The 11,627-nt window shown below is 37.4% G+C and overlaps 1 protein-coding gene across 1 annotated transcript; it reads right to left on the bottom strand.

The window, feature by feature from the left end:
• Positions 1-360: 360 nt before the first annotated feature.
• LOC148016727 (uncharacterized) lies at positions 361-6,294 on the bottom strand. Its single transcript, XM_087664421.1, has 4 exons — positions 6,220-6,294; positions 5,981-6,063; positions 3,915-4,024; positions 361-1,118 (listed from the first exon to the last, which is right to left on the bottom strand). The coding sequence occupies exons 1-4, from the start codon at positions 6,246-6,248 to the stop codon at positions 453-455; spliced, it is 888 nt and encodes a 295-aa protein (XP_087520547.1). The 5' UTR covers positions 6,249-6,294; the 3' UTR covers positions 361-452.
• Positions 6,295-11,627: the final 5,333 nt, after the last annotated feature.

Below are 11,627 nucleotides of genomic sequence, written 5' to 3'. Positions count from 1 at the left end.
ACGATGCTTTTTGTGACGACGGGGGTAAATTTTGTTATTTGCATTTTCGTCGCTTTAAACGTCGGTATAAGGCCTATATCTTGTAGTGTGATTGAACTAGTTTTTTAAACACAATAAGAGCTTGACATTATTCGCATAATCTTTAGATCATTCCACAATGTTTTTTATAATTGGTCCCTTCTTTTTTAACTTCAAAGTCTCCCTCACATCTCACACTTTTTCTTATTGACACATATAAATATATCAATTAACTTAGAAAATACCTCAAGTGTAGTAGTGTACAAACACTGAAAAGAGCATACTTGAACCTATCCTTAATGCACTTCTTACAAACTGCCTATACTAATAAAATCTTCTAAATAATAGATAACGTGCTAGACTTTATTATGAACCATGGTTCTTATTACATGGAAATGCAAAGCATTAGGGTCTACATGAGAAGAGTCATCAACTCACATACTCTCATGTTTCTTATCATAGGATAATAAAGCCTTTGATTGTTGTAGTCTATTAAGCCCTAGAGATGTGGATACATTCCCTGCATGATCAAAGAAATTGATCTCATGTAGTACAGCAGTACGAAAAAGAGATAGTGCCTCGCTCCAATTATACCATAATGGGTAATTTTGGTCCCATTCATCCATTTGAGCAGCTTGTCTTAGAGCACTGGAATTGCCCACATTCTCATATACCCAAACATCATATGGATTGTTTGTTGAGTTTTGTACAATGGAATATAAACCTGCAGTCAAATTGTTCCATAATTGGAGACAAGCATAAGTAGCAATCAACGTATTGGCGGGATTTGCTATCATGGTATTGTTTATGAAGGTCACATACTCCATGACAGGTTCCCTCACAATAACACCATAATTATTTGCTCCATCATCTTTCACATTCCATGTACCAAACAATGCAGTTGAACAATCTTGAAATCCAGACGATGAGTTTCCTGCATATTGCCTTATTTCTGCATTGACGCTAGCATTATTTGCAAGTTGTGTCCACAATTGTGCTACTAAGCGGCAATAGGTAGCATCTTGCAAGACATAATTTCCATAGAAATTGGGATCCATGCTTCCATTGGCAACCCCTGCAATAAAGGTAGTACTCCATGCCTAATACATATAAAAGGTTGTATTAGTGGTCATTAAAATTATGTGTTTAGGAGGATCTACATCACAAGTCTACGTATTATGCACATAGAAAATGAATTGATCCTACAACCTTACAAATTGTGCACCATGATCTAATGCTCTAGGTCATCATATGTAACAAGCCATAAAGTGTGCTTGCTACTCAAAGCAATCGGCATATCATTTTCTTTTGTCTACAATATTGTTAAATTTGTAAATTATGCATGTAGGATCTCATATTGTGGGTCATCATATGCAACTAGCCACTAAATTTGTAAATTATGCATGTAGGATCTCATGTCGTAGGTCATCATATGCAACTAGCCACTAAATTTGTAAATTATGCACGTACGATCTCATGTCATGGATCATCATATGCAATTAGCCACTAAAGTGCAATCATGACTTAAAGCAGCCCAAATTTCATTCTATAATGAGCCACTAAATTGTGCTCATCCCTTAAGCATGCCAAGTTTCATTTTATTTTTTCTAATTGTAAATTTATAGATTATGAATATATGATGTCATGCTCTAGATCATCCTATGTAGCAAGCCACTAAAGTGTGCCCATCATCTAAAGTAGCCAAAGATCATTTACTTTTATGTTCTGTAATGTTAAAGTTTAAAGTATGCACTTATGATCTCATGCTTTGGGTCATATTATTTAATGAGCCACTAAAGTGTGCTTGCCACTTGACATGGCCCAAATTTCTTCTTCTTCTTTTTTGATGTTAAATTTGTAAATTACACATGTAAATTTTAATGGTCTAGGTCATTCTATGTAACAAGCCACTAAAGTGTGATGACTTCTGTTCAGATAGCAAGCTTAAGATATGACTTTCTCTACTCCATCAAAATGCATTGGCATCATTCATGGCATGCAGCACTACCGATCTTCATTAGAGTAGGTGTTTACGCATACTATAGTTGGCCTTATTATATATCTAGCCCATAATATTTTACATTTTTACATTAATATTTTATATTGACACTTATATATACACCTTTACATGTGTATTTTGAGAGAAGAATATGTAAATAAGAAAAAGAAGTTGTTGGCATGTGTGTGTGTGTGTGTGTGTGTGTGTGTGCGCGCACGTGCGCATGCACGTGTGGGTGTGTGTGCATGTGTGTGTGTGTGTGTGTGCGTGTGCATGTGCATGTGCATGTGCGTGTACGTGTGCGTGTGCATGTGTGTGTGTGTGTGTGTGTGTGTGCGCGCGCGCGCATGCGCGTGCACTTGCGCGGTGTGTGAATGTGTGTGCGCATGCGAGTGCGTGTGTGGGTGCATGTGCGTGCATGTGTGCACGCATGTGTGCGTGCGTGCGTGCGTGCTTGTGTGTGTGTGTGTGTGTGTGTGTGTGTGTGTGTGTGTGTGTGTGTGTGTGTGTGTGTGTGTGTGTGTGTGTGTGTGTGTGTGTGTGTGTGTGTGTGTGTGTGTGTGTGTGTGTGTGTGTGTGTGTGTGTGTGTGTGTGTGTGTGTGTGTGTGTGTGTGTGTGTGTGTGTGTGTGTGTGTGTGTGTGTGTGTGTGTGTGTGTGTGTGTGTGTGTGTGTGTGTGTGTGGGCACGTGCATAGGAGCTTCTTATATTTGTGTGGATGGTTGGAAAGAAAGCCGCAACACAAGGAGGACATGCCCCCTATCTATTAGTAACTTAAAGTGGCCTAGATCTCATTTTCTGGATGTCTGCAATGTGAGAAATGTTTGTGAGATATCTTAATCATGGCCTAGAGATACACAAAATAATAATAGAATCTCACCTCATATCTTATGAAACATGTTCAAAACACTTAATATTAACAAAGTTAGATAATTAAACAAAAACATAATTAAGAAAGTTAGAAAATTTAAAAAGAACAACATTACATGATCCAATTGTGAGAAAAAAAGACCAATCGTGATGCTCTTCTTAACAAACTTGAAGACACGGAGCCCCAAAACAAAGGAGCCCGACATCTCCATTAGTGAGGACCAACTTGTGAAGGAGCTATATAAGTTGGACATCACCCCCTTTCCCAACCATAAAGAGTAAAACAAACGGAATCATCAATATATTTTGACATGGAGATTATTCAAGCCGATATCAAAAGGATAGTTGAGCAAGTCAGGCTCCTCTGACAACAAAGAGGAGTTAACCCCTCATAACAATAGTGGCAAAGGGAAGTCAAAACCTCAATAGATCTTCTTTTGTATATTTTGCATTTAGCATGGAAAGAGTCTCACCACATGTCTTTATTGTGATCTATCCTATCATTGTATGCCATTTGCTTTACATAAGCTTTTTTTGTGCTTATTGCAAAATAACATAGTTTTGACATATTATAATAGTAATGTGAAGTATGTTGGCAAGCTAGTAAACTAGAGCATGGTTCAAAATATTTATCATGTGGTTTTGAGAAATTCTATTGGCGAGTTGAGTACTTGGATAAGTTATATAAGATGACTTTTAAAATTTCCAAGACAGTTGGTTAAAGCATTTTCTTTTGAAAGTTTATCATAGTTTGACAGTAAACTTGTTTATAAAAACCCTTTGTGTGGCCATAAAATTAACAATTATTGTCACAAATCTTATACTTAAGTTTAAGAGCAATAAAATCTAAAGTCTTACGACATTACAAATCACAAGAATAATTTCCCTCTAATGAGGGAAGTTACCCTCCCACTCATAGCTTATTGTGCTCATCCAACTGTGTTCTCTAATGAATTTGTGTTGTTATAGAAGACTTGCATGTTTAGCTTTTGAAAATAGATAAATAGAGGGATCTGTAGAAAATTGACCTGTGGAAGTAAGTCCACTGCACCATTCCATATATATTCTGACAATGTGGAGTTTTGCCTTATGTTAACAGCATGAATGGAAGCATCATTGAATTGATTCGTAACACCTCCTGTGAATAGTTCCATTAGAGGAAATATATTTTACAACATCATAGAAATTCCATGATAATGACATCAAAATTACAATGTGTTTCAACATCATAGAAATTATTTTATGTGGATCATTGTCTACGAAAAATGGTTAATGGGGATCACTAACTAGGAAAAATTACTATGTGTTTCAATGTCATAGAAACTACTTTTATGTGGATCGCTGTCTTTTTAAAAAAAATAGATAAATTTTATTTTAATGCAACAGTTGGTCAAAAAGTAAGAAATTTATGCATACTCTTTGAAAAAACTACCCTATATTTTTAAAAAATTCTCTCCCTTTTCAATGTATACCAAAATGAAATTTCTTCAACATCTCAAATTGTTGGCTAAGACATATATATATTAAACATGGGTGTGGATACTCCAGTTGGTGTACATATACCATAGGAGGCCATTAAAATTGTTGTATAGATTAAGCATTTGACATAAGTATGACTAAGGGAATGTTGAACATGTTTTCATAGGCAAAGTAGATGGATTTTCCCTATACCTAGTTAGGTGCAACTAAGCAAAGAGATTGCCAACTATAGGTTGGAATTTTGCATGAACTACGTCTAGTCATGTATATGATTCCTTCTTTGCTAAATACCACATTGTTTAAAATTTTTGAGGAAAATGAATTAGAAATGTCCCTAGTTAGGAAAATGCAAATAGATGAGGAAAGAGGAAAACTAGCTGTTAGGCCTAGCATGAGGGCCACAACCATAATCAATTGCTATGCTAAAGGGGCCAATAAAGTGATGTCCTCCCAAAAGCAGAAGGGACCCCACCCCAATTTAGTGATAATTTTGCAAAAATGACAACTTTTTAGCCACCTAAATTTTATTATAATTTTTTAAAATTTTACGTTAAGCTGAATGTGAGCCAAACAATTGAGCAATGTAAGTTCCTTTATATTGTGAATTTGTAAAACCTTTAAACAATGTATCCCCAAGTGTCACTCTATGAACCCCTCACATTGTCGCTCTTTTTAAAACCCTTCATTCATAACTGGATCTACTTGATAAAAATATCAAAATTCCCCAAAGTTTAATTTTTTGAGCTCCATATGATATATAGTGTGATTATTTTTTAAAAAAATTACAACTAACTTGGAAAAAACTATTATAATGGGGGACTCTTAGATGATACTCTATTGGCCCCTTTACCGTACTTGAAATTGATAAGAAAGGAAGGCTTTGAGAAGAGTAGGTTCTTCAAGCACATGCTAGGAGGCAATGAGACAAAAGTACAGCCCATTGATGCAAGAAAAGTGAAGCAATAGGGAGGGTTTCTAATCGGTGAGGTAGGAGATAAAGAGAGCTTAACTGGTGGTTTTGGGATGTAAATTTAGCCAATCAATTGGCTAGCAAATGACTACTCTACTTTTGATGATAGCTTGACAAGTATGCTCCATGCCACTATGGAGGCATGTCGATCTGCTGCCACAACCTCCATGTCCTAGGCATATCTGAGTGAAGGGCCAAGTTTGGGCGACCACACTTAGCTACATGTGTGAAAGCTTGTCTTGAGAAGCTCATGATGTTGAAGATGTTTTGGGAAAGGGGCCGCTTACTCATGAGGGAAGATGCTCAAAACTTGTGTGGTGGATCTCTCTATGTGCTTTCTTTGCATCTTTCCAGATACGAGCTCTATCTCCTTGTACCTTTTTGTGCACTCTAGTCCTTGTAAGTTGTGTGTGTGTGTGTGTGTGTGTGTTGGAGAGAGAAGAGGTGGGATACGCTCAATATTCCGATGTTTTCTACACTGGAACAATGGATGCGGCCATGCGCGCAATATTCCTAGACTTGTTTCTATGGTCGAATATGTAGTGCCCTCTCGCTCTCTCTCTCTCTCTCTCTCTCTCTCTCTCTCTCTCTCTCTCAATCCTTCCACGCCGCGGGATGAGCGGAATAGAAGGCAAAGAGGCTTACTGCGATCGTCAGCCTTCACAACAGAAAAGAAGCCCCCCATGAACAGAAGCACCGCCATTATTACGCAGTAGTTCCGCATTCTTCTGCGATTAAGTACCAAAATATACCGAATGTTAGTCTGAGAGAGAGCGCGCGAGCTTAACAGGAGAGAGAGAGAGAGAGAGAGCACTGTGTGTGTGTGTGTGTGTGCGTGTGTGTTTTTTTGGAGAGCGAGAGAGAGCGAGAGAGAGCGAGATTACTGCAACATTGTTTCTACAGTCATCGCCATCTTCACGATATACACTATAGAAGCTCTGCCATGCCATGCATTTATATGCAAAAAAAGTGTCCCGGATGCTACCAAGAAGCACTACAATGTAATAAAGAAATTATGAGAGGGCATAGGTGAGGGCTATCCTACCAAGAAGCACTACAATCTACTAAAGAAATCATGAGAGGGTTAACAAGGGCATAGATGAGGGCTATCCTCCCCCCACATTGAGCATCGAGGTCGCACTCGAGAACTATGGTACAAGACATTTGTGGAAAAGCCATTCATTGACGTGTCATGTAATAGTGTGAGGTGGAGTCTCTGCAAGATGTAGCTCCAATGACTAATGAAATCCTTGGAAGAGTCTCAAGCACGCTAGGACTCAATTAGCACCCCTTTTGTGATGGGATGTTTGTGGGGCAAGGTTGGGGTGAAGATAACCCTCGGACCACTAGGTGTGTGACCCCATGGTTTGTGGGGGGAAGTAGCACTTCCCTCCCCCCACTAGCCTTGGGTATGACGAGGCCTTTAACATTTTGGATGGAGAAGAGTTGATGCAAAATAAGAGAAATGGTCTTTAATGTTAATAAAATCTTCTCAAGGTAATCAAAATACCAAATTTTTTGATTCCAAGTCATTTGAAGGCTTACAAGAACATTCAACCATTTCCCTCAAATAAGCAAACGTTTGCAAGGAGACTCCAACATGTTTGAAGATCTTGGGGAAAGATTTCAAGGGAAGGAAGACAATGTTCTGGCAAAGAGAAGGTCATCTAAGAGTGCTACTAAACGTATAGTCTCTACTTGCATTTCAGAGCAAAGGTGACTATAAATCTAGTAAGTAAGAAGGAAAAGAGACATGTCACACCACACAAACTTGACTTATTTGACATCCAAAAGGCTAGATGAGTCTAGTGTGAACCCACTCTAAGAATTTTGGTGGATTTCCATAGTCTTATTGATAGGCTGCAGAGGAGAGCTTCTATGGCAAAATTACTCCCAAGATGTGCTACACAATGTAGCCAGGCTCAATAGACCTAATATCGCTCAACCTATTGGTAGTAGGTAGTAGAGATGCAATGGTGCAAGTTAGTTAACATAATACCCTTTTTATCATTGTTGTCATATCCCAAATAGCATATCGTCTTAGCATAGTAGATGTGGTGTACACATTATGTAAACTCAAATTATTTTTTGTTTCAAGATGGTATGGTGATCACGGAAATAATGAATAACACATGGTGATAAAATAATTCGATTTGGACTACTTTCATGCTCAAACTAGGACATTTTCAAGTACTACTAGCAAGTATCTCGAGTTATAATGTCTTAGATAGGCAAAAACATATTGCATTGACATAGAAATTTCACCCTTGCCCATGTCATGTAATTTTTTAATCAAAACTCTTTTACCGTTGTTTGACCCCACCCACCTACATGTCAACACCTTAACCCACCACCCATGTTTAATACAGCTCCCTCTTTTATCACTTTATGAGATGTAAAGAAGCAACCTTGGCTTTGAAAATCAAGGAAAAAGGAAGAATGGTCCCAATACCATGTGGCAACACAAGAGAAGAAGCGACTCTATCAAAGAATTTGTGGAAATCTTCATGATCTCAACATCCCATTGTTAAATTCTTGCATAAGAAAACTCTTGGGTAGATAGATGCATGGCCTTGAGGACCATGTCAAGTGCAAGCTTATCAAATAGAATTTTAATGAAGCCTAAAACAAAGGTAAATGAGTTCATATGCCTTACTATTTTGAGAATCAATTAGTCCATTACAGCATTCCCAAGATTCCCTTTGTAATAAGTTTGTGAAAAGTAGAAGGTCATGATGACATTTACATTCATTGAAGTGGAGAGAGAATCACAAAACAAAAAGTAGCACATGTAAGAGGTATATACTAGGGAAATTTATCTTGCATCTTTTCCTTTTAAAAAATCGATTGAAACTTTGAAAACTTCCTAGAGTTTTCTAACCTCCATGCTTTAAAGTTATGCATAGCCTCAAAGCTTAAGTGTTTCACATGTGTACACACACATATACAAATTGTGACTAATTTATTGGATACGTATATCCGAGGAACATGCCTCATGTAAAAGATCATGCTTTGATGTAATGGAACAAGGATTTCAACACAAGAGAGTAGCACTCAAATGATCCCTTCCCCCACCCTAGCCCATCTTTATGATATGCCTATGATACTCATTATATTTTCCTCTCATAGTGACTCTCCCCCACCAAAAAAAAAAACAACAACAACAACAACAACTAGAAACAAATTCTCTAGAACTTAATTTTCTCCATATTCAATAATAGAACACATATACATACCTCTTCCCACACGATGTAATCTAAGTTTTGTGCTAGCCAACTTTTCTATGAAAATAGCTTTTGATTATAGTGCCCTTACAAATCCTAAAAGTGATAAGTATGATTTTTCATTAAAATTTCTATCCAAATGGATTCTAGGATTTGATAGAAATATAAAAGGAATCACTTAATATTAGAGTCAACATAACTTTAAGTACCCAAAGAAACCTTCCTACACATGACATGCCCATGCATGGTTAATGCAAGACAATTAATAATACACTTTACGTTTATACAAAATTTTCTCCCCATTTAAATGAAAATGTTCATTGATCTAAAGAACTAATTTAGTATGATTCAAACCTAGAATGTTCATTGATCTAAAGAACAAATTTTAGTATGATTCCAACATAGAAATATAACTCACAAAAATCTATTCCAAAAACACTCATGCATAGCATAGGAATAAAAACCTAGGTGGATGGCTATTCTATCTCCATACGTCTCCATACACATCATGTTTTTAAAAAATCTATTCCAAAAACACTCATGCATAGCATAGGAATAAAAACCTAGGTGGATGGCTATTCTATCTCCATACGTCTCCATACACATCATTACAAACCAAAAAATATAGAGTACTTCATGGGTCCTCATATCTTAAATTGATAGCAAGCAAGGTGGAGCATTTTTTTACTACAATTTGTTGGTCCTAGATGGATTCTGCATATTATTCATGCACTCTTCCGCACTCTTGGTCTTCTAATTTCTCACACTCTCTCACACAACAACAATTCATGCCATTAGCCTAGCCTAACCATATATTCTAATTTATGGTATAGTGTGGCTTCTAAACATAGTAAAGAAAAATATATGGGATAAGAGGAATCATTGAGTTGTAGTTTAGAAGATTCCAATGATCTCCCCAAGCTCCCTAGATCCCAATGACCATGTATCTTGAGGCTATGCACTCTTTGATACCATTAGCTTGCACGCAAGAAAACCAACTCCTTTTCTTGTTTCTCCAAGCCGAACATGAGGAAGCTCTCTCTCTCTCTCTCCACACACACACACACGCACACACACACGTGCGCGCACACGCACACACACACATGCACACGCACACGCACATGCACACGCACACGCACATGCACATGCACACGCACGCGCACGCGCACGCGCACACACACATATGAAAATCTTTATCTATGTGTGTGCATGCATACGTGCGTGTGTGTGTGTGTGTGTGTGTGTGTGTGTGTGTGTGTGTCTCAAGTAGTGAAAATGAAGAAAAAGAGTAAGAGAAACAACATTGCAATAAGAGAAGAAGGCAACCCACCACCTTTCAATCTCCAAGAGTAGGATGTCACTTCTTTATACAAGCTCCGTGTGTACAATAGAATTTGATAGAGAAAATGAAGGCACAAGAAGATAAGCTTGTTTGATTTATACCACCAAAATAAAATCTTTGATTAATCTTTTCACCTTAAGCATGGATGGGATCATTTACACATGGGCAAAACTATTTAGCTATTGGGCACCCTTGTTACTATTTTACATTCAACCATAGGGTTATTTACCCATCCAATGTGTCTAATTTAACTTTCACTGACTCACTCTCTCATGGCAATTTTATATGCACACAATTTTAAATTACAAGTTGCACATGCATGAGCTTATTACTTGAAAAATATTTTTTAATTAATGTTTGGGGATTCTAGACATTAAATTTAATTCCCCTCATGGTATCTGAAGCCTTCACACCTTTAAGCTATTTTTGGTTTTTTTGCAATTTAGGATGCTTTTTTATTTCAGTATTCCTAGTGTATCCTTTTGATGTCCTAATCCTTGTTATGCCTTTGATAAATTTTGATTTTTTGGGCATTATATGCTCATCGTTTTTTCTTTTTTTCTTTTTCTCTTGGTGTCAGTCAATCTTGGATGGGATTAACATTACCCCCTCACTATTGAGTGCCAGTCCCATGGCACTCGATTGAATGAACTTGAGTGGAAAGGTGGAGGAGGGTAAGAGGCTTATCTAATGATGGAGTATGGATTGACCTCAATGGACTATCACATCAGCACATGATGTACCTACAACAAGAAGAAAGTGATGTACCTATGGAAGAGGGTGCCTAATGTGAGGGTGGATGCATATGTGATTGCGAGTTGGAACTAATGCTAGGCAAGCGAAGGCTTACAAGGTATATCCCACAGTTGAGGAACCAACCTATGTAAAGTTATTAGTGCAATGTTGTGAGATGGCATTTAGGGTGACATGTCTATCAATTTATTGGGTTGTCTTGCCCTTAAGGAGCCTAAATGAGTTGTCCTCATCCTTTTGGTCCCTTTGATTCTCCAACTCTTTAAGCATGTTCTCAAGACCTTGAGCTAATTTTTAGGTGAGGAGCAATAGTGAGGTGAAAGATCCTTCATTCCTTGGATCTCTAGTAGTGACCTTGCTAGATTTTGAATTTTCAATATTGCAAGTTGCAATGCTTCAAAAATCACATTGTTAGGACGAAAGAAATGTTTTTATTGTGTGTGAAAAGTGATGACGTAGGTAATATACAAATCCTAAGTTGGTGGGGAAGGGTTAAGAGGGTAGTAAAAGATAATTATGTAGCACTTAATGACTGCACTCTAGGAGAAAAGAGGGATAGACCACTAAAGGTGGGTGAGGTATAAAGACCATTCTATTGTGATGGACTCAATACTTGTGTGAATGCCATGGTATCTCATAGTGGAAAAATAGCTAAAGGATGAATGACTTTTTGCATTCATACTAGTGTTGCATGAATGTGATGTTGTTGAAGATAGGGATCATGCAATAGTATTAGATTATGTATGTCAACCTCACAAGTGTATGGATACCCTATCAGGGAAGATAAGGACTTTATAATTATATTAAATGGTAATTCTATATGAACTTGGAATATTTTTTAAATGCTACAAATGAAATATGGTTGTTAAAAGTGAATTTATTGTTTGATGAATATGCTTGCACTTGGATATGGCTGGTTGTGGACTATTCATCAAAATAGATGTTTTTCCAAGATACGGATGGTTGTGGATGT

The sequence above is a fragment of the Lygodium microphyllum genome, chromosome 23, assembly GCF_053477565.2.
Source record: "Lygodium microphyllum isolate KBCC chromosome 23, Lygodium_microphyllum_v1.1.10, whole genome shotgun sequence".
Classification (NCBI taxonomy): domain Eukaryota; kingdom Viridiplantae; phylum Streptophyta; class Polypodiopsida; order Schizaeales; family Lygodiaceae; genus Lygodium; species Lygodium microphyllum.
The sequence above is the reverse complement of the archived record's forward strand: the minus strand, read 5'-3'. Positions and strand labels throughout refer to the sequence as shown.